Source organism: Pogonomyrmex barbatus, unplaced genomic scaffold (genome assembly GCF_055798465.1).
Source record: "Pogonomyrmex barbatus isolate J1 unplaced genomic scaffold, ASM5579846v1 scaffold7, whole genome shotgun sequence".
Classification (NCBI taxonomy): Eukaryota; Metazoa; Arthropoda; class Insecta; order Hymenoptera; family Formicidae; genus Pogonomyrmex; species Pogonomyrmex barbatus.
Genome location: NW_028297171.1, coordinates 9123663 through 9150481, shown reverse-complemented (window position 1 = coordinate 9150481; position 26819 = coordinate 9123663). Strand labels below are relative to the sequence as shown.

The window sequence follows — 26819 nt, the reverse complement described above, 5'->3', positions numbered from 1 at the left end:
TTTAGTAATATAATCTATTTATTTAATAAAAATTTGAAGGAAAATAGAAAAAGATAAATTGAACCGAGATTAAAATTATATAGAACAACAGAAATAAACATTCGTAAAATATTTATACGTTTCTTAATGCGGCTCAAAACTTTTGTGACGGATGGTAAAATGTAATCGAATAATGATAAATTGAGACACCCCCCAGGGGGTGCTGATGGCGCGAGTCAATAAAGAAGCGAAGCGCACCAGACGGGCGGTGCTCGCGGAGTTTTCGCTGGTTGACAGACGGTCGTTGTGGGGCGACGACGTGCGGCGCGATGAGTTTGACAGTGTCGATGACGCTCGAGTGACGCGCATTTCTTTCTCCGCCTCTCTTATCCCCCTCTGCGCGTCTTGGAATCGAATAAAAAACACGAGAGTGACTGATTCGTCGAGATCGAGGGAGATGCGCTCGAGGAGAATCCCGTGACGAAAACGGGATCTCGCCAAGCATTTTAGGAGCATTATTATGGCAGAATGGACGAACGTAAATTGCTGCCGTTGCTGATACTCTTCCTGGCAGGTAAGGACTTGTGCTGTGCGATAAGGATGGACGAGAGAGAAAGAGGCAGGAAGGAAGAAGAGACACGCTTCCGTCCGGGGAACAATGCCGCGATTCATATCCGACGATCATGCGATCCGTCGCCGGCTATAGTGCATGCATGTACAAACGATCGTTACGATTCAGGGTCGAGTTATGTAAAGAGGCTATCTCGTCGCTCCGTTGCTTCGCACCATTTCTATTGCTATCGCCGTCTGCGTCACTTGCTCCTGCATTAATGACAGAATGCGTATAGATCCGTAGAAACCACCTGCTGACACAATTCATTGCGATTCATTGTTTCGTTTCTTGATTTTTTTAACAGCATTTTTACAATAATGCATTTTGGTTGATTTGTTGCATTAAAATTTGTTTATCAGTTATTCAGATTATCTAGAAATTCAACAGAATACTAAAAATTAATAGTGATTGTTAATAAATTTATAAAAGAAATTAATCAAGTATTTTTGAACTTGTAGAATGGCAGGAAGCAGTGGCCGTGGTACCAATGCGGCATGTTGCAGTGGATGTGGGTAAAGATCTGAAACTGGCCTGTGCCGACGAAAGTGCTCTTTCACATTTTGAAGAGTCCAGTGTGATGTGGATAAGAGAGGGACGAGAGGATGAACAAATCAGTCGACTGAAAGTTGAACCGAATGGTGTATTGGAGCTATTAAACGTCAGCGTGGATGACGCCGGAAATTATTCATGTACTTTGGATGGTGAACTCGCTGCTAGGATCAACGTGGAAGTCAGGAGTATGTTCTGTAACAATTTGTAATGGGATGTAACAGATAGCATTTTAAGTCTTAAATATAGAAATACAGATGTTTCAGAAAAAAATTAATCACAACTTGTATGAAGTTTATTAGATATTTAAGAAATATTTCAGTAATTTAAAGATTTCAGGTAAAATATAGTACGTCTTTTACTAATCGAATTTTAGAGTGAGAATCACTCTGTATGTTCCACTTAAGGATATAGATTTTATTTAATATAATTTCTTCTTTGTGTCTTTAGCACCTCCTCCAGCTCTACACAATGTTTGGGTCAAGCCATCCACGATATTGGCCAACATTCTCTGGGAAGTGGCTGGCACTGGCGGATACCCTATCATAGACTTCACTGCCGAATATCGTTTGAAACCAGTCGCAGGCGAAGAACCGGAAGATTGGAAACCTATTACTCCAACACATATTCCTCCAAATTCTGTAAATATCAATCAATCTCGAGATTGTTGAATGGGGATGTTGAAAAATGTAAAAGCATAACGCTAACTTGATAATGTTATATTGTGTTAATAATGTTATTATAACAACAAATATATTACAATTATGTAATATATTTGTTGTTATAATAATATTTAACGTAATATTGTTTTATAACATATTTGCTCCAGTTGTAACTATTTGTTGGATTATATGAGAAACCATATTTTGTATAATGTTATAAAGTTATTTCACATCCCTTATATAAAGGAAGATGAATTGAGTTGAAATTAACGATTGTTTTGTTACTTTAAAGAGACAAATAGATGTGTATCATTTGGTGCCAAACACTACGTACTCGTTTCGAGTGTGGGCAACCAATCAGCTGGGAAAAGGAGAGGTCGTGGAAGTCGAGGGTCACACACATTACAGTGTAGAAGAATTGGGTATTTTATTGCAATTGCTATTATATATAATTATTCGCGATTTGATGTATATAGAGATCTGTCACTGGGATAAGATTCAATACTATGTACAGATCTATCATCATAAAAAGAGTTAAACTAATAATAATAATATAACTTTTTTTATTAAACTTATTTGAATATAGGTGTTTATAATATCGAATTAATGAAATTCAAAATTTGAAGAATTTACAAATATTTGTAATTTCAGCTAATTGAACAACTTGAACAGTCACATATCCTTTTGACATTTCCTACATACATATGTATAACGTATATTTCCCATAGAAATTGTAAAATGTATTTTTCTAAAATTTTCTTAAAATATTTCTTGTACAGTATCTAAGCTAAGACTAACACAACTTTATGCGACGTAACTAATTTTCAGAGCTCGCCCGACATCTTTTAGCCGGCGTAGAGAATTTCGATACGCGCGTCTGGGTGGCAGCCGTAGGTATTGTGATGGGCACACTTATGATTCTCGGTTTAGGTACTTGTTACCTACTGTATCGCGAGTGCAAGGCACCCTGTAAGCATCCTATCTGATAACCATATCGTAAGAGCTTTCGCTTCTACTCTGTCTCTTTACTGCTGCTACTATTTACTACTACTATTACTTCTTTCTGCTGGCGGCAATCATAACATTCATGGCCTCTCTAATAAGCACGATGCTCGAGAAGATTGTTCTTTCTCTCTATAGAAACCTTCGCGCAAGTTAGAAGAACATATGTACATCACTCATTTAACAAACAACAGGACCTGTTAGCATCTTAGCCGGCTAGCTGACTTATCTATGGCCCTGATCTTTGGCTTCTCTCTGTTACGTGACAGTCATGTCTTTCGAAATTATTGATACTTGTCTACTTTTATAATATATCGTTTCTTTATATTCTAAGCACGATGCAAACTTATTAAATTCAACATTTACAAATACGACAGCAATTTAATAAAAATTTCATTTCTCACCAATTATATATTAATATGACACTCTTCAAATAAACGCACCGAACACTGACAACGTGCACACAAATAATCTATTGATATTTTTATCTTTTATGATATATATATATGGCACTTATTGGAATGAAATCTCGAACTTCTCGGTAGAGTTTCCCTGCCGCAGATTTACTTGTCTGGTTAATGAATCTTTTTGAATACGAATATTTTCTCTTATTATTCCGATTAGATGTTATTTATGCTGTACATAATATTAACGAGCCTGCCTATAATGATTTAGTGATGATGATGATGATGATGATGATGAATGAATAGTAAATATCATGATAGTCATAGAAAGCATTATGGTATAGTTAAGTAATAATAAGATAATAATCTTCGGCAATATCGAGGTAGGTAGGTCAAAGGTAGCAGGTTCATTTGTCAGGCAAACGGCATTTCGATTGGCATCAGAATTTGCAATCAACAAATTTATTAATAACCAGAAATATTAGGGAAATGATAACCGACACGAAATTCTGAGATGTGAATGTTTCTCGATCCCAGACCTGACAAAGAAAAACCGGTGAAGGGAGAGGGTAGAAGCTAATGAGACCCGTGGCCTAGACTAATGAAAATTAATCTCCGTTCCGAAATTGCAGCGCAGCTGGAGGAGCAGGAGGTGATTGAGCTCGTGCCCAACATCATTCTGAACCCGGGATTTTTCGACGAGCGCACCGAGCATGTACCGCAAGACGAGAATTTCAACAATCAGACGACTACGCGCCTTAACAACAACAGCGTCGTGCAACCTAGACGGCTTTAGCGTTTTTTGTTTAGCTTAGACCTGCTCCGCTCTAAAGTGAGTGAATTGGACGCAGTTTTCCACGTCACGTCGAACGTAAGTAACCGAATTTATCGGAAAGGCCTCGAGTTTGTCTAAAAATATAAAAAAGAAGAAGAAAAAGAAAATGAACGATAATTGACAAAATCGATAAATTAGGAAAACGCAAGACTATCATGGCGAAAGGAGAATAAATTCCATTGAAATTTCGAGAAAATTATGAGATACTTCAAAAGTCCATTGAAGCGTCTTGTTAGTTTTCTCGATTTTTCTCTATTGGCAATCAGAGATCGAACGAAAGAATGGGCTTTTATTCTAAAAGGGTTTTTCTAGAACCCGCGTCTCTCTTTAACGCGACTTTAAAAATTCCAGAAAACCGCTGTTATTCTTGGAAGATTTATACAAGTTTCAAGGATAAAGCGTAGATAGATTTTTATATACGCAGTAGAGAGAAGTGTAATTTTAGATAGATTAAAGCTCGTTTTCGAGAACCCGGGAGACATGTCTCCGTATCAAAATATTATAGTAATGGTAAGTGGATTATTTCAAACTTGTAGAAACAAACGAGACTGTCGAAACGAAAGGAATTGACAAAAAAAAAAAAAAAAGAGAGAGAAATTTTCGTTTTCGTTCTCGTTCGATTTCTGATGCTATGACGCAACAATGAAGTGTTCAAAAACCAGAATGTAAGACTTCACATCAGATTTCTTTGCGAGAGGAGGTAGTAGATTTTTTAGAGATGTTTACAGCAGGACGTTCTCTTTTGTCTTTCTCTCTCACTCTCTCGCATATAGTTTCTCAATGAGACACATTCAATGATTGCTCAGTGATCGAGCTTAAAAGAAGTGGAATTCCTGTGAGCCAAAAGAATTGTAGTAAGACTGTAACTCTAAGAGTATAATTTAAAGGAAAAGACCGCGATGATCGGATGATGTCACAAAAGAAGAAGAAAGAAAAAGAAAGATGTATTTCGCACTTGTTTAGCTTTTTGGGAAAGTAATGCAATGTGCGCGAATAGCATGCGAGTATTAACATTTTTTTAACCTGCTCATTTATCGTTTAAGCAATCGGATCGTATATATGATCATATGACGAATTTACTGCCGTTTTAAGGTGTGCACAAGTCGTTGAAAGATTTTTTTCTAAGAATCTTTGTTCTTGTTTTGTTACGAACTTACATACATAGATATAAATAATATAATCACACTTTTTATGTCTTTGTAAATACGCTCGTTACATGTGTTCCTTGTGGAAAAATCCCACGAATTCGGAAGGATTCGCTAGGATGGAGAGAGGAATTTTAACGTTTTAATTCTAACGCGATAGTATACTCCGAGATATTAAGTTTCCACTACGTTTCTGTAATTTTTTAACTTTTCACGATAATATGCTTGTTCGAGGGATGCGCAACATTGCTTTGATACACTTCTGCACTACCTTAATAACAATCTAGTATCAAACTACGACTCACTGACTCACACGTTGTTTCGCACAAAAATCAAATTTCAATTTTCCTATATCATCCATCTCTACCAATATAGATTAACTTCAACCTCGATTTAATCTACTCTTTATCCTCTTCTAACTAAAAAAAGATATAAAAAAAAAAAGTTTAAATCTGGATTAAAATTGATTTACATTGGTAGAAATGGACGTTAAACAGCAAGATAGAAGGGAAAAAAAAAAGACACGGATGGATAATTCTATGCGAATCTCAATAGGTATAGTGAAAACCGTAAACGAAAAGATTACACATGGCGTTCCACTTTGGTGGCATCGTTTTTCCGACGACGGACAGACCACGATCGATGACATTTCCTAGTTGAGAAGGAAGTCCGCTTGTATCATTAATTAGAGCGCCGTCGGAAAAACGAGGTGGCCAGGAAGCGCCCGATACCCAGCAGCCTATACGACGCGCGAGGAATTTACGTGCAGCTTCTATGCATCGCGTGCAATAATAAGATTTCAATAATCACTAGCACGTAATTATACACTTAACGTTTAAATAAGACGAGAATAGAACACATTACATATTTTGAATAACGCTATCGTACTAGATGTGGATGAATCTTTGCTACGAGCAACTGGACATTCTAACAACACTGTCGCTGTGGAATGCTGTGTTGTTGTGCATGTGCGCAAAATTTTAATGTTAACGTATTCGACGCAGCGGATAAACATTTGATTTTTATTAATGAAAAGTAATATTCGAGCTTAGAGCAGCGCTCTTTTCTCATGAACATGTTGTTTCTGTTGTTACTTTGTTATGCTTCCTCCTGATACTGTAATTAAGAGATATTTCCTAGAGAAAAAAATCGTTTTGTTTTCTGATCAATGTTCCTTGAAATTTTTGTATAATTATTGTACGATAATTTATCCTTCCTTTTTTGTATCCCTTTTCTGTATCAATGAGGGACATAATATTTCAATTAAAATTGTATTGCATTTACTCGAAGCACATACATAAGTTTCCAGTCAGCTGCAAAGCGACAAAATACTTTACTGCACGCAGGTTGTATAAAAATTGGTTGTGCGTTGTTACATTGAAGCTTTAAATCAGCTTCTCTTTTTAACACGTTCTTTAATACACACATACATGTGTGTATAAAAATCGTGATATAAGAGTAAGCGGATTGACATTTAGCTTCGTACTATGCACTCTGTGTTGTGAATGGTATATAGATATATATATATATATATATATATATATACATATAAGAAAATAATACAATAATTATAATAACGATATGAAAATATGTATGTATATATATATATATATATATATATATATATACACATATATATATATATATACATATATAATATATTTATATAATCGAGACATCATGCTATTTTAGACATAAGTAAAGACAATTTTTTATATATATTACGATTATGCTGAAATCTGATGATAATATTTATCTATATGTCAAGATAGACGATAATATGATGCGATACTACGTTTCGCTTTGCTAATCGACGAATCTCGCCCACGGAAAGTCTCTTTCTAGTGCATCCCTCTTTAATTTTGTCACAGAAGAGTCGTATTACGTTTGCCCAAAATGGCAGAAATATAAATCGTTTAATATGAGTACGACAACCAAAAAGTTGAACCAAAAATTATTACGTAGATTTTTAACACAATTGCAGATATGAATGAATGTGTGATATATAATAATTATTATCCATGAATATAATTATATTTCATACAGGATTATCGGTTCCTATAGTTGTATAGATAGTTATTATTAATCTAATTTTTTTACAACTTTCAAAGCGCGTACGAAGCTATTTGATTTTTTTAATTAATACGACTCTTCAGATTTCCGATATTAGAAATTTTAGGAATAACCTTTTACTTTTTATCAAACATAATGTTACACCTAATGCCTATAGTGAAAAACTATGAATGAAAACTGTTTTCCTCGGTGGCAAAACAGTTTTTTGTGCAATAGTATAATCCAACACAAATTATTCTTATAACTGCTACTAAACTGGTATAAGGATTACGATAACAAACTTTAAAATGCATCATGCGTCATGGAATTTCTGCCATTGTACTGTGTGGAGGGAACAGCATATCTACACGCATATACACGACAATTCGATTCGTGTAACGACGGAGATTATTTTTAGCAGCATAGAAAACGCGTCCGCTGGAAATCTTTATCACTATATTAAGCGAGAAACGATCGTGGCATTCTGATGAATGAAGTATTTACATGCAACCGCGCTTTATACATATTTATATAGCAAATATATTTTCTATTCCTTTCTACGGTTAGGATTGTATAAGAAAAAAAAAAAAAAAAGTAATCGCCGATAAATATAGATGGACGCGAGCAAAAACTAAGAATCGTAGGAGGAAATATTTGATGACGTAACGAGAGATTATATAATTGAGAGTGTAAACGTGTACCTACAGTAATAATGGCAGATATTTTATATTCATATCATAAACACAGTAATAATCTACAGGCTAATGTAGTAATCCTCGTAGGCGGAACTTTTTATTTGCTTGTAATTTTTAAGGTAAGGTGTTGAAAGAAAGGACAATCCTAAAATCTACAAATCTTTTTACAATGATTTTCAAATCTTTTCTTATTTAATGTTGTTTTAAATTCTTTATATTTTTATGATTCTGTATATAATTAATTAAATTTAACAAATCTATCATTTTAGTAATCTTCTTCTATTTCTACTTTCATATAGGCTTTTAGAGCCTGTTCTACCTCATATGCCTGTGGTGCGCATGTAGGTGCACAGGCATATTTTAATAATCAATTGCGTATATTTTAACAAGAATTTCCCTTCGTAATCTTTGCCTTTTAAATATATACCTCAGTTCTAAAAAGCCAGTGATAAAAAATTCTAAAAATTATTTATCTATAATATCTATAGAAAAATTTATTTAAAAACTTTTTTCAACTTGGGTCAATATCTTATCGATGCCTTACCTTAAATTTTTTATGTCTTCTTTAGTTCACTGAATCATTTTCAATCTCTTCCGCGAGTAGTTCTCCCCGCTTTTCTAAACTCATTTTATTTCTATTCGTTCACTCGCATATTATCATCACACTGCTTATATACTACACCACCGCGTTAGATGTGCGTGCACAATTAATCGTTCTTCTATCAATATATCCTAATTATTCCCGATATACCTCGATGATTAGTGCACTCTTTGACGAAACGTATATATTAAGCAAAGCACAATGCCAATAGAATAGTATGTTTATGGTTGCTAGTGCCACCATGTATCGTCCCCAACATACATATTTGCCTGCCTAATTACATCCCGATATGCGATGAATATACGTGTGTGGTTGCTACAAAAAAAAGATGAAAAAAAAAACGCTACGGCTTCCATGATATACAGAATGTGCCGATAGTTTCATAGCGGATAATTAATGTCGGATACTGAATGTTTTTTTCCTATTATGTAACTCGCGAACTTTTCTGGTTTCCTCTCGTGTTTAGATTATATTTTCTTGCCAAGTATCGCTGACACTGTTTGTTTGAGCTTTTTAAGCATTGTAAAAACAATAGTTGCGAAAAAAAGTGTATTACGGCAAATAACAAAACTATCTATGTCGTGAACGCATAATTTGACCTGATTATCAGTGATTCCTTATGATTAGTCTGACAGATTCAGGATCGGATTTGAGGATACATTTCAAGATAGAGTTATAATTATTTATAATAATAGTAATTAATTATGATTGATTTTAATAATTCTGAGTGATTGTAACGCATCACAATCTTTTAAAGTTTTAAAATTTAATTATTTATAATCGCAATAATTGATTAATCAAAGATGGTTATCGTTATTTTATAATCTATTTCTTTTCTTCTGAAAAAATTTTCTGAACAAATTCTTAACTTTTTTGTTTTTCAAAGATCTGTTTCAAAGATCTCGAACTCAATATTTTCTTAGATCTGTAATACAAATAATGAAGGAAAATCCGATTCTCGAATCGATCACAATGTGCTCTTTTTATAGCATTTAGACAATAGTTTGTAGCATTTTATTTTAGTACGGCGCTGTGAGATGGATAGTAGGGGCCATAAATGACCAAAAAGAATAATTTAACTTTAGTAATTATACTTCGTTGTTACCAAATGTTGTTTTGTTTGCTAGATCTTTTATCTTTATTTCTTGCGTGTACATTCTATATTGCGTTTATGTCTACTATTTTTCTTTTTAAATTGAGAGGTATATTATAATTTTACTGTCACATCTCAGTTAATAATAGTATCGTTAGTGATTAAGTTGTTATTGTTGGAATAAAAAAATTTTTCATGCGATATCTTAGAAAATCATAGGTTACTCGATAACGTCTCTGGATAGTTTTATAGAACACGATATCTAATCGAAGATAAAAAAAGAAGATTGTAAAGAAAATTGATAAAAAGAAGTATTGATTTTGTTATTTTATTATCTTTTTCTTTATTAAAACGACAGGAGTGATTTCTCGAACCTTTTTGACGTTGATTGTTTCGCCAATGATTTTCTTGTGTATACACTTAATTAGAAGGCGATGGCAATGAATACATTCCACCAAGTACAAAGATACCTTCTGTCTATAATCTTGATTAAACGGGAATTATATGAAAACGTAATGATATATTTTCTGAATTATATGTTGTTTTTTCAAGCAAAATTTTGTAAGAAAATAATGGTTGTGCTTGAGTGCAAATACCGTCACTATTATCTAGATTATCTAGATGACGGATAACATCGTACATAGTCAGGCCCGTGCGAGCCGAGGAGAGCATTACACAGGCACATATCAGCGAGATGTAATGAAAAATTATCGTAATTAGCGCTCTGCACTCTGTATCTTTGTATCGATACCATTTGCGATCATTAGTGTAATACGATGTGTATGTAATATCCGAATGTCATCAAGTTTCCTTTGTTAAAGCGAAATTAAACATTGAATTTCCTACGAAGCGAGTGTCTTTCTTCACTTCTACATAAATGCTAGATTATATCGATATTATTTCGCGCTGATACAATCATGAAATTCGCCGCTTCCGTATGTACATCCCGTAACGACGTTTTTTAGTAATAATTGTAATAGTTTTTAGTCCACATTCGCGTCACAGAATGGTTGTCATAAATGGTTGTCTTAATCGCATAAGAAACTTCCAGATTTATTTACAGGATTTATTACATAAAATATTGATACAATAAATGTAATTGTCATTAATAATAACGAGTAGTCGTTATTTTATATGTTAATGTAGGATCGCTTTCGCATCTAAGTTATTTCGAGGCAAGTTGAATTTCTTCTCTTTTCTTGTTTATTGAAAGAGATTCAAAATGTCTTCAGTATTAACTCTTTTGCACCAACAATCCAGTCGGTTCACCGCAATATTCACTAATTTATATCGTGAGAAGTAAGATTTTCTCGATTTTAGTGCAAAGTTTTTGCATTTCACTGGGTACGGTGTATTCCGCCGCCAGAATAGCGTTTGCTACGGCTATCGTTTCGTGAACCGATCGCGCCTTAATCCATATCCTGCCGTTTAATCCAGCGGCGAGTTCGTACGCCTGATTTTGGCCGAGCAGCTTGAACAATGGACACTCCGGATTGAGCAGCTTTCTCACGAGACTTAATGAGCAGGTAAACACCATGCCATCGGAACTCAAGACACCGAGATCATTCTCCTTGCCCTGGGAATCTACGCATACCAATTCCGGTTCCATATCCTTGCTGGCTATCAGCAGTTTAGCATAAACCACGTCACCGATCTGTATGTCAGGCCGATTCTTCTTTGTGGCGCCCTCGAAGGCCAGATAGGATAACGTCGCTTGTTCACTGGCGCCGATATCTACCTTATAAATGTCACCACTTTTCTGCGTTACTATGCCAACCACATTCTCGCCTCGGTTTGGAATATATCTGTAAACAGAAAGAAAGAGTATTTCAAGATAAAACAAAATTTCAATGTATGTATGCATTTCATAGCAATGAAAACAGGATGTCATAATGTTGAGAAAGATCAAGGATGACTTCGATTAAACTTTAATTCATATCTATTTCTATAATGTAAATTAATCTAGACTTAACTTTCTCTTTATCTTCTTTCAAATTTCAGAATTAAAAAAGAATAAGAAATGTAAATTAAATCGAGATTGAAATTATTAGATGGAATGGACAAAAGTTTCATTTTTGCTGCAGGCACAGAGCTCAACTATACATGTGCATTCCTTGCATGCAATGCAAAATAGTAAAGGGTTTTGTATTTTATGAATATTAATAAATGTCATAACAGAATCGCTTCTATGCTTTTCGTGTCTCAGATTTAGGAAGTTTGCCATGAGATAACCAGTGTCTTGTCAGAATCATTGCGATTCAAGACACTGGTTTCTATTAAGAACTTCGAATTTTTAATAGAAAAAACGACACCAGCATGTGTGTCGCTATGTTCAAAGCGCAGACAATGACATTTAGTACCGTTTCTGATAGCTGTCCACGTAATAGACGGCCGGCTCGCGTTTCCTCAGAACGCCCGCTTTGCAGACGAGTACGGCGTCGCCTTCGCGGCGCAATCCGGGTCCCAGGATCACGATCTCCTTCTCATTCCTTCCTTCCCTCTTGATCGGTACGTTCCTTAGATTGTCACCCGGCATCACTACATCGCCCACGTTAATCTCCATCTCTATGGGAAAGAGAATTTACTTTTTCTGTCAATTTTTTATTTCATTCATGCAATCTTTTCAACTTCCTTATAGGGGATCTGTCATACAAACATGTTTATATTCTGTATGTCACCTAACCTCAAAACGGCCACGTGCGTTCATGCGCGTTGCAAAGTTGTCGTTAATCTCGGAGTTCATAATCTTTTGATTGGTCAAATGAGGATGTCCCATGTTGAAAATGCAACTATTTTCGGATTGAACATCTAGATATTCATTCATCATGCCGAGAAGAGAGAGAATAACTGTATTTATCATGCACACACATATATATATATATATATATATATATACGAATGTGTATACTTGAACTCTTCTTGCGACGAGATGAATATACGGAAAGATCCGAATCATGTTGGAGCAGATGCTACGAATAAATATGCGTTACGACGTAATCAAGAGATAGACAATCCCTGTTACAAGGTATCTGAACAAATGCCGTGAAAGCAAGTCCGCGTTATAGAAAAACGATTATAAACGATTATCGCTAAAGCGAGCTAAGAGGTAAAGACGCAATTAAAAAAATTAATACGTCTTTTATAATTGAATCAATGTACACTGTAAATACACTGTATATTTATATTTAAAATGAAACAGATAAATATCTGAAGTTTGGCGAAAGCAAGAAAGTTTTAAGTACAGTCCAGAGTAACGTAGTAATAAGAAACAGAATGTAGTTAATCTAATGTAGCTAAAAGCTACTGTAATTAGAGAATTGGCACTTGTATTGTTGTTGTCTAACATTGACGTTTTCTCCATTTTTAGGAGCACCTTTTGTCCTTGAAGTGTCTCGAGGCCAATCAGAAAGAACATAACGAGTGCGAATTGTATTTCCAAAATTATAAGAATTGCAGAAATTTCTGGGTAATCTTTTCAACGCGATTTACGTGTATCTATGTCGATGTGGAACTAGTAATGGGATTATTTCCCTTTGCAGGCTTCTGTGCAGTCTGAGCGCAGGTCAAAAGGCATCAAGCCATATCTGCCACCTTTAGAAGAACGTATCAAGATAAAAGCCAAGTATTTAAATTCTAGATAACAATAGATAATATACACACCTTGCTTTGTAAAAATATTTTTTATTCCATGATATCTTTCAATGTCTCGCAATTATTATATTGTAATGTTATCTATATGTATATAGTTCAGAAAAATTTATATATGTAAGCTATTGAAACATATTAAATTCACATCGGAAAAAAAAATTGATATACTTCAGTTTCGCTATCTAAACTTCTCAGAGCTACAATCTTAACATATTTTATTTCATACATATTTGGAAAACATATTAGTTTGACATATGCAGCAATGAAAGAGTGAGTAAAAATGAAAAAAAAAACTAACTTGTTGCCACAACATTACGTTCCATTGTAGCAGAATTTTACATCGCAGTTCACGGAAATTATACACGACATAATCATTCTATACACATATCTTAACATAAATATACACTCGATATATAAACAATAAAGCACTCGTTCCTTTCTTACTTAACGTACACATTATCTTATACTAAATGCAATTTAGAGTATAACTTTATAATCGAAATATATATATATGTATGTGAATACCCGCACATGAATTGAACGATTTATACAATTGTTTTTCAAACATTATAAATAAAGAGAGAAAAGGAAAACAAGAGCAAAGAAAACCACGAAAAGAAACGGAAGAAAAAGATACATAAGATACATAAAAGATACAAATAGATACAAATGTTACTATACATTGATAAATAACGTCCGAGAGACGATACATGTCGAAAACGAAGAGGTGCACCTTACTACTCAACGAGTTCGGCAATTCAAAGAAAAAGTATTTGTACACACATTACTGCATAAACTTAATGGGATACACGATGGAGAGAATATTTATGGATGTGCACCGCCGTTCATGGAGATAAAGCAGTGACGCGGATATAACTAAGTATATCACAATACGGTAGCCAAATGAATTCGGACAATTTCGTTATTAACACAGAAATGAGTAGACGATTCAGCAGGCACTATTTTTTTTTTTAGATATGTGAAGTAAAATAGTGCTATCAAATCTCTGCGAGCAGCATTGACTATTGTATATCGTGTGAACGGCGTGTTCTCATAGGACGTGATTCTAGGAATTCCTTGTTCTTTCAATAAGTGTTTATCATGATAACTCCTCGTAATCAATCAGTTCTAACAAAAAGTTCGTACGTGCATGTGTGTGTCAGATCTCTTCTCCCTGTTTGCTTTCCCGTGTCGGTTTTAATCAACCTTTCTTTTTTTTTTTACACTTGTCTCTTCGTTCTTAACATGTATCGTCGGCAAGTAGTCATTCGGAATGATCTTTTATGGAGAACGTCTGAATACGGAAGTGGCGGCACATTTGACGTACCTGTAATTACAAAATTGATGACATGATTAAAAGCGCTTTATAAATTTAATTATAAATAATTGTTATGACTCATTGCTCCATTATATATAACATTCATACTGTTCTGATTATGATGAGATATTTATAATTAATAATTATAAATGTCTCATTATGTATAATCAGAAAAGTATGAATGTTATATAATTCATAATTACAATCGTAACGTTTCATTAAAACTGACCACGCACGTCCCGTAATGGATATGTGCCAGTAAGGCTACAATAGAGACTAAATACATGAATTCCAAGTCCACACTGGGCGAGATAAACGAGAAAACAGCGGCCACTGCGATTGGCAATAATATCCACGGTAATACCTCGCATCTAGTATTACTCATCTGGGATACAATTAATCGACACTGCAATATAATGATTATAAATATGGTAATAACATGATTAATAGAGAATCATTACGTTACATATGTACATCTTACACATATATTGGAAAAAATAGTGCCAATGGCAAAGTATATTATTCTCGGATCCTTTTCTAGAATATTATTCGGAGAGTGCATTATCCATATTGTGGAAATTGCAAAGAATAAAACTAAAGGCACCAAGGGCCTTATAGCCTCTGGAAATGTTCGCATTTTACCGGTTTTATCTCTATACGATCTGCAAAATATAAAATTAATAATTCTTCTGATATCATCGGTTACAAAAATTAAAACAGTAAGACAGTACTTACTTATATATATTCCACAGTACAACTGGTAAATTGGATACCAACGCACTAACGTAAAATAACATTTCAAACATCATTCCCGCCGATATGCCGCCTGGCAATTCGAATTTCCAGGCTTCATGTCCACCTATGCTGGTAAGAGTAAACACAATGACAGTTGCCTATAAAAATCAAGTATGTTCATGTAAATCCTGCGGTGCATGGATAAAATAAAAAACGTTTTGTCAATTAGCAAAGTCGAAATATGTATTTCTTAAATTGTAATTTAAAAATCATGATGTTTTAGCAGACTTACTAGCATGGAAGCATCATATCCCCAGGGGAGAAACAGCACACCTGTGTTGTACTTCTCCCAATGGCTCAGATAGAAATTAATAAATACATTCCATAATATAAAGTACATTCGTAGTGGCGAGACGCTATGATCTGTTCTGCCAAAGACTGAATACATACACACTGTGATCAGCATAGCAGTCCAACTATCTAAACCATGATCAAATAATTCTCCTAAGGGACCAGATGTTTGCGTGCGTCTTGCCTGCTTTCCATCTATCCCATCTGTAATATAACATGGTTATAAATGAACTTCATTTATATGATATCTCATGCAAACTTATATCACTAATATGTGTATCTTTTTTCAAAAAAAATTCATTCAATAACCATTATTTAATTTAAATCATGGATTGTTTGATTCTAATACAATAGACTTCATAATTCATAAAATATCTGAATGATCTATATATCTCTATACTAATTATAATTCCTATATGTTAATCTTAAATCTATAAATCAAGCATCAAATACACGTACCAAGCGTATATGCCATAAAAATGTTAAAAGCAGCCATGGCAAAGACCCATCGTGATATTGGAGGGTATTCTGGCTTGTCATCACTGGACGCATAGAAATAGTAGTCATAAATCGCGAATAACATAAAGTTTAGCACGGTAAAAAGGAATCCCAAGAAAGTTAGTACGTTTGGAGCAATCCACTTTGGACAAAACTAAAACAAGACGATCAACATATAATAAATATAATAAACACTATAAATATTCTGTTCTACTGCTGTAAAGATACTTCATGGATAAAAATAATTTGTATTAATATATTAATAGTTACTCTGCCATCAAAATAGAGACTGTACCTGTACCACTTTGTTCCAAAAAGGGTGCATAACATACACACTCAGGGGACTTGTATCCAACGAGCTATACTGAAATCAGAATATTCATAAATGAGTGGAGCAATAAAACATTGCACGACATATCTTTGCGCGTTCGATTATTTGAACAACCTTTTATTTTTATACATATTAAAAAAACATAACTATTTCTTTTAAAATATACTCATCGTAAGTTGCATACCAAGTTATGAAAAATATTCGTCTGTGCGATGGTGAATATCATGTATATTCATTTATGTAATTTACTATTACAATTTTATATAAACGATGCGAACGATTTAATATTTTCGTAATTTTTTTCTATGCACGCAAAAGATATAAAAATTTAAATCAGATGCCCACCTTGTAACTCTCGAACCCCGTGAGATGCTCCTCCGTCAAGTATTCCACCTCGAACCCGAACTTGCGATACATTCTGGGAATTTCGGGAATCCAACTGCGCTTTGATCCGACGTTCGTTCCGAAGATTAACCGCGCGACTTGTCGATTTAGCCGAGACGACGAGCGTGAGATATCGAGCGATAGATCCTGGTTTTTACACAAGAATCTCTTTTCCCTCTTTTCCCTTACTCGTACCACGCGTAAAACGATCGTCTATTATGTCGATTCATCGTGGCGTTGTGCAAGTTGTACCACGAGTACATACGAGGCGATGTTTAACGTCGGTTCGCGTTGAATGCAACGCACCACACAGACGCTGGAGACTACGCACAGAAACCCCGCATGTCCGACCCGACCGCACCGTCGTCGCCCAGCCGTCGCACGTCACCTCGCGACTCAACACGACGGATTACGCGAGTATTGCGTGTTCACGCGTATCGGACGATCCCCATCACCCATTGTCGCCCCCAACTAGCATACACGCCAATGCACGCGTGCCTTTGAAAGAGAGAGATAAACGCACGCGCGCGCGATGCCGGCTAATCCCGTTTCGTCCCTCCCGTCCGGCCCATCGGCGATCATTCACGAACTCGCTGTTTAATCGACCGAATGATTTATTATATTAAACGACAAGATATTATCAACTCTCTGTCGGCAAATTAAGAATTAATCACCCATCGGCGAGAACTGGAGAATTGAAGGCATAGATTTTTATTGTAAATTTTAAGTAGACAAAAAATATGGGATTCTAATCTCTCTAACTAAAAAACTTTTATATGTCTAATATAATTCTGTATGTTGACTAGTTATATACCCAGTACTTAAAAAGATTCAATTTAAATTATCCAAATATGACCGTTAAATTTCTTCTTAATTATATTTAAAAATTCTTTTAAAAATTATGAAATACACACAGATTTTGTGCAAAAATTAATAATGTTTAATTAATTTATATCAAAGTTTAAAAAAAAATATTTAAAAAATCGTCAATTGCTTCATATAAATAACATTCTAGAAAGATTTCTAATGTACCGTTAAAAATAATAAGTTTCTTTCATGTTGTTTATTTTTAAATTAATATTATGTTATATTCGATAAAAATTCGAAAATTTGAAAGAATACATGACAAGTAATTAAATCGTGATAATAAATAAATGAAGATAGCTTATAATTTTATTGTTTCAGTCAATCGCTGATAAGTCAATTAATCAGAGTTATTTCATATTTATCTAAACTACAAGCTATATTTTTTTTATAAAAGACAAATCGTCTTTCTGGGGGGGCGTGAAGTATTCCATCTCATGAAAAATCAATTGTTCGATTTCTATTTCAGTAATAGTTTTTGCAATTTCTGGTGTTATACATTGATCATTTCTTTGTGTCTCTGAAGCTGCGTGAAAGAGTAATTTTTCCGTGTTACATCTGAAAAACAATATCAGCTCATCAACCGATGGTCACATTAAATGTTTGAGATAATGTCTAAATTAAAGTGTACCTGAAATTCATATCAGTATCGTTACGTCCAACGATCGGAGTAATCTGTGGAGTACAAGTTGTCGAGGCATGACGACTGTGAACGGAAGCAATTTGTTCAGACTGCTGCAGTTTCTGCGGTGCAACGCACGAAACTTTGCTTTCCTCCACAGATTTTTTAAATCGTTTTATCAAATTTTGATCTTCGTCGCTAAAGGCACACTTCTTTTTTCTTGATAAGTATGATTTGCTTTGCAAATCTCGTATGCTATAATTTTCCTTATTCTGCCTGTTTGTAAGCAAATATAGATCTGAGTATGATGATGACAAAAATAATTATATATCTATGCAAATTAATTGTTATTCAATATACATATAATTTTTATCAATAATCATTTTCATATTTGAAATGAACTGTTCATCGTCATCTTCCGGCTCTTCTACATGAGTGACGTTAGATTGCTTTTGTTTTAAACTATTTCTATATATATAATCTGAGCTTATTTCTCCTGTATAGAAATAAAAGATTTATATTTAAGATATCTTGATAAAAAAATTGTTTGTAACTGCAATATAAAATAATTTACCTGTCATGGAAAGTGAAATATTTTTGTAATCGGTATTATTATTCTGATTATTTTCCTCATTATTTTTTGTCTTCGTTGAAGTAGATTGAGATATTTTGTAATTTTGATTATTATTACTTAAAAATTGTGGAACCAGGGGTTTTCTATTTATATCTCTATCACGGATGTTTTTATCCATTTATACCTAAATAATTTACAAATAAAAAGTCTTGCAAAATACATTGAAACGAAAACATTTTTTAACAAAGTACTTGCAATCGACAGAAGACTTATAAATAATTACACAAAAAAATTGAAATTTGCAGATAAATATAAATTTGTATTATTTTAAATCTTCATTTTGTTCTTAAAAAGAATTCAACAATATCAAAAATTAAGATAAAAGCTTATTCAAATATTCTATGAAGGCTTACGCTTTAATTTCTACGCGCTATTAACTCAAATTGCTTTTCTATTCTAAACGCAACCATTGATTACATCAGATTAGGTTACGATTAGAGTTACGTATTGGCTGCATTAGTGTCGGTCCACAATAAGTATTTAATCTTTAAGCCGTAAGAAATTGACTAATCATAGTCGAGTATTCTTTTCATATTCGATTATAATTGGTCAATTTCTTACTTCTTAAAGCTTAAATCACCTATTGTGGACCGACACTTAGAAATATTTATTTTACAGCTACTCTAAGCTTCCCATGCCGCAATTGGATTATTCCTCTGGATCTGGAAATATAATCCAATCGGCGCGAGGCGTTTATGAAGCTGTGCTTTTTCTGCCGATCATTCGAAATAATCATGCCGTGCCGTGTAGTGTCGTAACCTTGTTCTCGCTTTTTTTTCTCAAAAAATCAAACAGAGTTATTAAGTACTTTTCATGACAAACCGGAAGTTCAGTTATATACGTGCCACGTAATCTATATTTCTGTTTTTGGGTGAATTCAAAGAAAAGCTCTTTTTTCTCTTTTGGCGCGGGAGGACGAGATAGAGTTTATGAGGATTCGCGACGATCTCGAAGGACCATGCGATTTATGACAACGGTGAATGCTAAGTTATTGCCGGTTCTGCGGCAGCGCGGAGCGATCGTGCGTTCCTTCCGCAGCGAGCGGTCGGCACCTGATCGCCACGGATCATCGCCAACCTGCCTCCATGCCAGACCGCGGCTGGCACGAACGGAATATCAAGGTGATAGGTCAGGATTACTGAGAAATGCCTACTCTCGTCGGATTCATCCCGCGGTGGTGTCGGCGAGATTCTTTGCGACGATAAAGTACGTCGATCTCGAGATTTCTCAAACTGGGTTTACTCGGATCTGTCAATTTCTGCACGTTTTTCTTATTTTGCCTGACTTTCCCTGATTCGTGTAATTTTCTTTTCCTTCAGTTAATTATGAAATTATCAAACTTGCTTTTTCTGTAAATGATTTATTTTGTAATACAATAAGAAATTCTCTTATAAAAATTGTTTGCTTTCTTCGTTCTTGTTTATTTATTATTTTCCATACTGATACTTTTATATATATTGAAAAAGTAGCCGAATGATTCTGTCTAATGTTATCTATGACAAAACACAATTCCTTATTTTATATTTACATTGTTTACAGTGATGGTAATGGAGAACAATCTGGTGATTATCCTGCTTCTTTACCAGCAACTGTAGTAGTACCTGAAGTATGGCCTCATGTGCCAGTAATTGCTATCAATAGAAATCCAGTATTTCCCAGATTCATTAAACTTATTGAAATTAGTAATCCAATTCTGATAGATCTAATACGTAGAAAGATAAAGCTAAATCAGCCTTATGTGGGAGTTTTCTTAAAGAAAACTGAAGAGTAAGTTTTTTCAAATTGTTAATCTTGCACTGAGATAAATGATGCTGAAATTATATAAATATTACATATAATACGCAAATAATAATACAAATTTATAATATTTATTTGTATAGAAATGAAGCTGAGATCGTTCAAAATTTGGATGACATTTATTCAATTGGAACTTTTGCTCAAGTACATGAGATACAGGATCTGGGAAATCGGTTGAGATTGGTGATCATGGCACACAGAAGAATCAAGATTGTTAATCAAATGTTTGAGGATCTTAATCCAAAATCAGAACATAGTAAGAAATATATTTAATTATGACATTTTCATGTTAGTTGAAATGAAATCGCATTTTATAAATATCTCTTTAATATCTAGTTAATGTTAATTGATTCAAATGGTTTTCTTGTTCAATTTGATATGGTCCTGTTCTTTGTTGTTCCGTTTAAATATTGCCTACTTTATACAGAGATGAAACTGACGTTTCCACTATTAAATACTACAATTACCGTTCCTGTAGACGACACAATGACCAGCGGCAAACTAAATCGGAGATCATTGCGTAAAAAGACAGAGTCTAAAGTTACAGATCGAATTGAAAAAACGGAAAAAGTTAGTGAAACTGACCGTATGGAAATAAAACCAACAGATTTGCATGAGAAGAATACAGAAAAACCATTAGATTCATCAAACCCTCACTCCACTAATCAACCTGTATTAATGGTGGAAGTTGTAAATGTGACCCATGAAAAATTTAAGCAAACTGAAGAGATCAAGGTATTCAGGCTCATATCATAATACAAAAAATAATACAGTCAATTTTCATTTTTTCATAGCTCACTGTTTAGCAAGTGTTTTAAAACAAGTTATTATATATTGATTTCGCAAATGTTAGATATTAGTAATAAAAATTAAAATTAGATTAACTTTTATAAAAAAATGTATAAAATTAATGAACAAAAAGTTTATTATTTAAATATACTTTTTTATTATTCAGAAAATTTATATTTCATGTTATTATTGCAATACCAAAACCTGAAGTATTTTTAAACAGGCGTTGACGCAAGAACTCATTAAAACAATCCGAGATATAATCAGCATGAATCCTTTGTATCGCGAATCTTTGCAACAAATGCTGCATCAAGGACAAAGAGTTGTGGATAATCCAGTTTACCTCAGTGATTTGGGAGCTGCTTTAACTGGAGCAGATCCGCAGGAATTGCAACAGGTTTTAGAAGAAATGGATGTACGTGCATTCTTATTATTGTATCATGCATAAATTTTCTATATGTCTAAAAAATATTAAAATACTAAAGTATTATTTTATTCATAGATAAAATACTAAAATACTAAAGTATTATTTTATTCATAGATATTAAAACGATTAAGGTTGTCGCTTGCGCTTTTAAAAAAAGAATATGAATTAAGTAAGCTACAGCAGAAAATTGGTAGAGAGGTTGAGGAGAAAGTAAAACAGCAACATAGAAAATATATTTTACACGAACAATTAAAAGTTATTAAAAAAGAACTAGGGTTAGAGAAAGATGATAAAGATGCAATAGAAGAAAAGTACAGAGAAAAAATAAGGCAAAAAACAGTTCCTAAACCGGTGATGGATGTATTGGAAGAAGAATTGAATAAACTTTCCTTTTTAGAAAGCCATAGTAGCGAATTCAAGTATGTATTAAATATAATAATAAATATATTATATATGTCAATAATTTATGTTAAAATTTTATATGAATTTTATATTTAGTGTTACGAGAAATTATCTAGACTGGCTTACGTCTATGCCATGGGGTGTGACAAGTACAGAGAATTTAAATCTTCAAGATGCTATCAAAATTTTGGACGAAGATCACTATGGAATGGAAGATATAAAAAAAAGAATACTTGGTACAAATTGGTGCATTTCTATAATTTAAATAATAATGTTTCTTATTATAGATTATAATTTTCGTTACAGAATTTATTGCCGTTAGTCAACTAAAAGGTAGTACACAAGGAAAAATATTATGTTTCTACGGGCCTCCTGGAGTCGGCAAAACTTCAATAGCTAGATCGATTTCTCGTGCTTTGAATAGGGAATATTTTAGATTTAGTGTCGGCGGAATGACGGATGTGGCAGAGATTAAAGGACACAGAAGAACATACGTAGGAGCTATGCCAGGCAAAGTCATTCAATGCTTGAAAAAGACCAAAACCGAGAATCCATTGATTCTGATAGATGAAGTCGATAAAATTGGCAAGTACGTAATCTTTGTTAACGTTGTATTATATATAAAAAGTATATATCGCAGAGTATGAGAAAAAACATTGTAAGATAAAATCTAGAAAGCGTCTAATCCATATCTAGAGAATATTTGAAAAATTAAAATTTTGTTGCATTTTTATAATGTTCTTCGGATTTTTATATCATCTGTAATATTTTAGGGGTCATCAAGGAGATCCAGCATCTGCTCTTCTCGAGATGCTCGATCCAGAACAGAACGCGAATTTCCTGGATCACTATTTAGATGTTCCAGTAGATTTATCGAAAGTCCTATTTATTTGCACGGCAAATATAATAGACACAATTCCGGAACCTCTGAGAGATCGGATGGAGATGATAGATATGTCTGGTTATGTAGCCGAAGAAAAACTCGCTATCGCGAAACAATATTTGGTTCCACAAGCTAGAACCGAATGCGGTCTCGGCAATCAGCAGGTCAGCATACAAGACAATGCGCTTGTATCGTTAATTAAATCTTATTGCCGAGAATCAGGAGTGAGAAGCCTACAGAAACATATAGAGAAGGTGCACAGGAAAGTGGCGTTTAAAGTTGTTAAGAAAGAAGCCAACAAAATCGATGTCACCGCGGATAACTTGCAAGACTTTGTGGGCAAGCCTGTATTCACGCATGACAGGCTGTATGATATTACGCCTCCCGGCGTGGTAATGGGACTGGCATGGACGGCCATGGGTGGATCCACGCTATTTATCGAAAGTACCATTAGAAAGCCGACAGGCAGCAAAAAAGCCGAAGGAACTTTTGAAGTTACTGGCCATCTAGGTGACGTGATGAAAGAATCTATACATATCGCGATGACTGTAGCGAGAAATTATCTGAGACAGGAGGATTCTTCGAACACATTTTTATATGATTCTCATTTACACATACATGTGCCTGAAGGAGCAACCCCAAAAGATGGACCTAGCGCAGGTGTGACAATTGCTACTGCATTGTTGTCTTTGGCTAAAAATAAAGCTATCAGGCAGAACGTAGCGATGACGGGAGAATTGAGTCTTATGGGCAAGGTACTTCCTGTTGGTGGTATAAAGGAAAAAGTTATTGCAGTAAGTATAATTTGTATTAATTTTAATTCACTGATTCAATTCACTGAATAATCTACTGAAATCTTTATATATAGCTGTTCAACTCGTACCTTTCATATTTGTGCACAATCTTAATTATAATAAACTTACATATATCGAGGTTTATTTACGAGGTTTAATATATTATTAAATTAATATATAGTATATTAGTATAAAAAAATTTATATATATCAGTTTTCATTTATTATTATAAATTTATGTAATATCTATTATAGCATTATGAAATCATATTTTGTTCTAATTTTAAAGTACAATATTGATAAACATATTTTTATTTTTAGGCAAAACGAGTAGATGTTAAATGCATAATTTTACCCGAGGAGAATAAGAGAGATTTCAATGATTTACCTAAATATATAACAGATGGTTTGGAAGTGCATTTTGCTTCGACATTCGATGATGTTTATCGTATATGTTTTGCAAAAACAGATAAGGACTCTCTGCGATCTGCTAAGTCAATCACTGATCATGCTGATCAGTCACAACCAACATTTGCATAATATATAGAGTGATCTTTTTCAAAAAAAGAAGAGATACTACTATGAGAAATACTATGAGACTATAAGAACTACTATGAGATAATACTATGAGAAATGATAATAGGAAATCATTCCGAATTAGCCATATATTGTATATATTTTTTTCTTCATTATACTTTTGATTAACATTGGCATTATTGATCTTTTTCCCTGAATTATTCTATATACAATATATTGAATAGTAAATGCAAAAAAATACATTGCTGATCAAATACGTCATCTCATTTGTTTTTTTATAAGTTTTATATAAGTATGAAAAAGCAATTTACATATATTATTTAAAAACATATTTAAATGAAAATAACATCTTTATATTGGTAACAATTCAAATTGAACTTCTTGAAGTCTTATCCAAATTAAGAATATTTTTGTATTAATTCGAGTCTTAACAAAAATATTTGATACATTTTAAAAATATTCTATTTGTAAATAAATGTAATTCAATGAATAATTAAGAAATTGTTTTGTAGAAATACAATTATTTTATATAAACAATATATGTACATATAATTATGCAAGATAAGTTGTATTTAAAAGAAAATGTTCACTTTCTGTTATCTTCTGTTAAAAAGGAAAGATTTTTTTGTTATCATTTTGTCAAAATGTTTATTATACTTTTAATATCATTATAATGTTACAATACATAAATGCAAAAATATAAAGAATATTTTCATTTTTCTCGGGATCTATCTTATGTACTTCATGTTAATTTTTCTCTACTGTAATTCATGTATGATATTATGTATCTATTAAATATATTTCTATTTTGAAAAAATTATATACTGATTTCTTATTTAGAAATTTAAATCTTAATAATAATTGTTAATACAAGATATATAAAATTATAGACTACAGTTAAAATATAGATATTTTAAAAAATTATTTTATAAGTTAAATTTTTAGTCTTCAATAAATAGACAGCCTTAAAAAATGCTAAATAATAAATAGTAATTATAATAATAATAAAATAATGTAATTGTTATCCATAAGATTAGAAATAAATAAAAATTTAATATAAACATAAAAGAAAATTTTATATTTATATCACGTTGGTACATCCATCTTACTGAGTCTAATTATAAAGTCACATAGTCTCATTTGCACTTGAATTTCTACTGGATTATTTGTTACATAGAATCCAGGTACACCAGCCTTTTCCAATGTACTTTGCTGGTCAGCAACCTTTTGATCTAATTGTAATACCAATTTCATATCCATCTGCTTTAGCTCTTCCTTGTGCTTCTTATGCAGTGCTGCCTTTATCGAGGTCAATTCTTCATCTGTCATTGTTGCTGATAATGCTTCCTGACATTCAATTTTCTGTTGATTCAAAAGCTGAAGTCGCTGTTGGAAGAGATGTTTCTCAGTGACATGTTGTATCTCCATCAATCCTTTAACTATCTCAAAGATAGTATCATTTAACAAGGAGTTTGCCAAACCGGACAATAATTCATACGGTAATCGCATCTGATACTTTGGTGGCAATTCTCCAGCCATGTGCTGCAATTGTTCCACCAGAAAGTAAAGTTTTCTCTGTAGATCTTGAGGAGTAGGACTGGCGATATCCATATTCTTTCTCGACAGAAATTATGTTGCTATATGTTGAATTTTCTTGACAACAATCGTAACATCTGTTTTCAACAGTATATTTTTCACAATATCATTTTAACATAATTTACAATATCAAACTTCGTTATTAATAAGGTCTAAGAAAATAAGATACTTTTAATAAGATTATTGTTAATAAGATTACTGATACTTTTAATAAGATTAATAAGATTACTTTCCTTTTGTTGAAATGTTCTTACGCAAAATAAATAAAGAATAATTGTATAATATTCGAAATATCGTTTCACTTGCTATTCCTCGTGTATATCTCTAAACTCGTGTATAACTCTAGTTAACTTGACATTCAACAACATTATACGGCTACTATTAGTGGCCCCTGTACACAGGCATGTCAAATTTGGGAAGTGCAAAGTGCAAGTGCAGGAGCAAATCAATTGGTCAGTTAAATCTAGTTACATACTGAAATTTTTGATAGATAGTCCAGGAAAATTTCTATACGCTGACTGACGTGACGAGTCCATTGAGACGCTTTCTACTCAGATTATATATGTAATGTGAACTCTCC

At 33.3% G+C, this 26819-nt stretch overlaps 7 protein-coding genes across 12 annotated transcripts; 3 read left to right on the top strand and 4 right to left on the bottom strand.

Annotated features, from left to right (window-relative positions):
* Window positions 1-208: 208 nt before the first annotated feature.
* Window positions 209-10479, top strand: LOC105434103 (neural cell adhesion molecule 1-A). Of its 3 annotated transcripts, none has more exons than XM_011649702.3 (6): window positions 215-553; window positions 1051-1329; window positions 1592-1782; window positions 2096-2225; window positions 2632-2772; window positions 3847-10479. In XM_011649702.3, exons 1-6 carry the CDS (start codon window positions 508-510, stop codon window positions 3867-3869), a joined length of 810 nt encoding a protein of 269 aa, XP_011648004.2. In that variant the 5' UTR covers window positions 215-507; the 3' UTR covers window positions 3870-10479. The 3 variants fall into 3 exon arrangements, with proteins under 3 accessions (XP_011648005.2, XP_011648004.2, XP_011648003.2); XM_011649701.3 differs by having other exon boundaries at window positions 3842-10479; XM_011649703.3 differs by lacking the exon at window positions 2632-2772 and having other exon boundaries at window positions 209-553; window positions 3842-10479.
* Window positions 10480-10662: 183 nt separating this feature from the next.
* Window positions 10663-12447, bottom strand: Rrp40 (exosome complex component Rrp40). Of its 3 annotated transcripts, none has more exons than XM_011649700.3 (3): window positions 12314-12447; window positions 11991-12195; window positions 10663-11435 (listed from the first exon to the last, which is right to left on the bottom strand). In XM_011649700.3, the coding sequence occupies exons 2-3, from the start codon at window positions 12191-12193 to the stop codon at window positions 10916-10918; spliced, it is 723 nt and encodes a 240-aa protein (XP_011648002.2). In that variant the 5' UTR covers window positions 12194-12195; window positions 12314-12447; the 3' UTR covers window positions 10663-10915. The 3 variants fall into 3 exon arrangements, with proteins under 3 accessions (XP_011648002.2, XP_011648000.2, XP_011647999.2); XM_011649698.3 differs by having other exon boundaries at window positions 12287-12405; XM_011649697.3 differs by lacking the exon at window positions 12314-12447 and having other exon boundaries at window positions 11991-12307.
* A 44-nt stretch (window positions 12448-12491) lies between these two features.
* Window positions 12492-13437, top strand: LOC105434099 (coiled-coil-helix-coiled-coil-helix domain-containing protein 7). Its single transcript, XM_011649695.3, has 3 exons — window positions 12492-12655; window positions 12998-13096; window positions 13170-13437. Exons 1-3 carry the CDS (start codon window positions 12560-12562, stop codon window positions 13269-13271), a joined length of 297 nt encoding a protein of 98 aa, XP_011647997.2. The 5' UTR covers window positions 12492-12559; the 3' UTR covers window positions 13272-13437.
* On the bottom strand, window positions 13292-17414 carry LOC105434101 (ethanolaminephosphotransferase 1). Its single transcript, XM_011649696.3, has 8 exons — window positions 16857-17414; window positions 16476-16544; window positions 16142-16334; window positions 15624-15886; window positions 15332-15489; window positions 15078-15258; window positions 14826-15002; window positions 13292-14605 (listed from the first exon to the last, which is right to left on the bottom strand). Exons 1-8 carry the CDS (start codon window positions 16926-16928, stop codon window positions 14543-14545), a joined length of 1176 nt encoding a protein of 391 aa, XP_011647998.1. The 5' UTR covers window positions 16929-17414; the 3' UTR covers window positions 13292-14542.
* Window positions 17415-17943: 529 nt separating this feature from the next.
* LOC105434098 (uncharacterized) lies at window positions 17944-19579 on the bottom strand. Of its 2 annotated transcripts, none has more exons than XM_089083074.1 (5): window positions 19239-19579; window positions 18956-19139; window positions 18742-18877; window positions 18391-18657; window positions 17944-18317 (listed from the first exon to the last, which is right to left on the bottom strand). In XM_089083074.1, exons 2-5 carry the CDS (start codon window positions 19131-19133, stop codon window positions 18137-18139), a joined length of 762 nt encoding a protein of 253 aa, XP_088939200.1. In that variant the 5' UTR covers window positions 19134-19139; window positions 19239-19579; the 3' UTR covers window positions 17944-18136. The 2 variants fall into 2 exon arrangements, with proteins under 2 accessions (XP_088939200.1, XP_088939199.1); XM_089083073.1 differs by having other exon boundaries at window positions 19369-19579.
* A 171-nt stretch (window positions 19580-19750) lies between these two features.
* Window positions 19751-25463, top strand: Lon (lon protease homolog, mitochondrial). Its single transcript, XM_011649693.3, has 11 exons — window positions 19751-20221; window positions 20555-20782; window positions 20896-21068; window positions 21240-21547; window positions 21825-22016; window positions 22143-22447; window positions 22527-22666; window positions 22737-23019; window positions 23204-24107; window positions 24428-24679; window positions 24726-25463. Exons 1-10 carry the CDS (start codon window positions 19974-19976, stop codon window positions 24644-24646), a joined length of 3000 nt encoding a protein of 999 aa, XP_011647995.2. The 5' UTR covers window positions 19751-19973; the 3' UTR covers window positions 24647-24679; window positions 24726-25463.
* gdl (gonadal protein gdl) lies at window positions 25264-26724 on the bottom strand. The gene has a single exon (XM_089083075.1). The coding sequence runs from the start codon at window positions 26252-26254 to the stop codon at window positions 25730-25732; it is 525 nt and encodes a 174-aa protein (XP_088939201.1). The 5' UTR covers window positions 26255-26724; the 3' UTR covers window positions 25264-25729.
* Window positions 26725-26819: the final 95 nt, after the last annotated feature.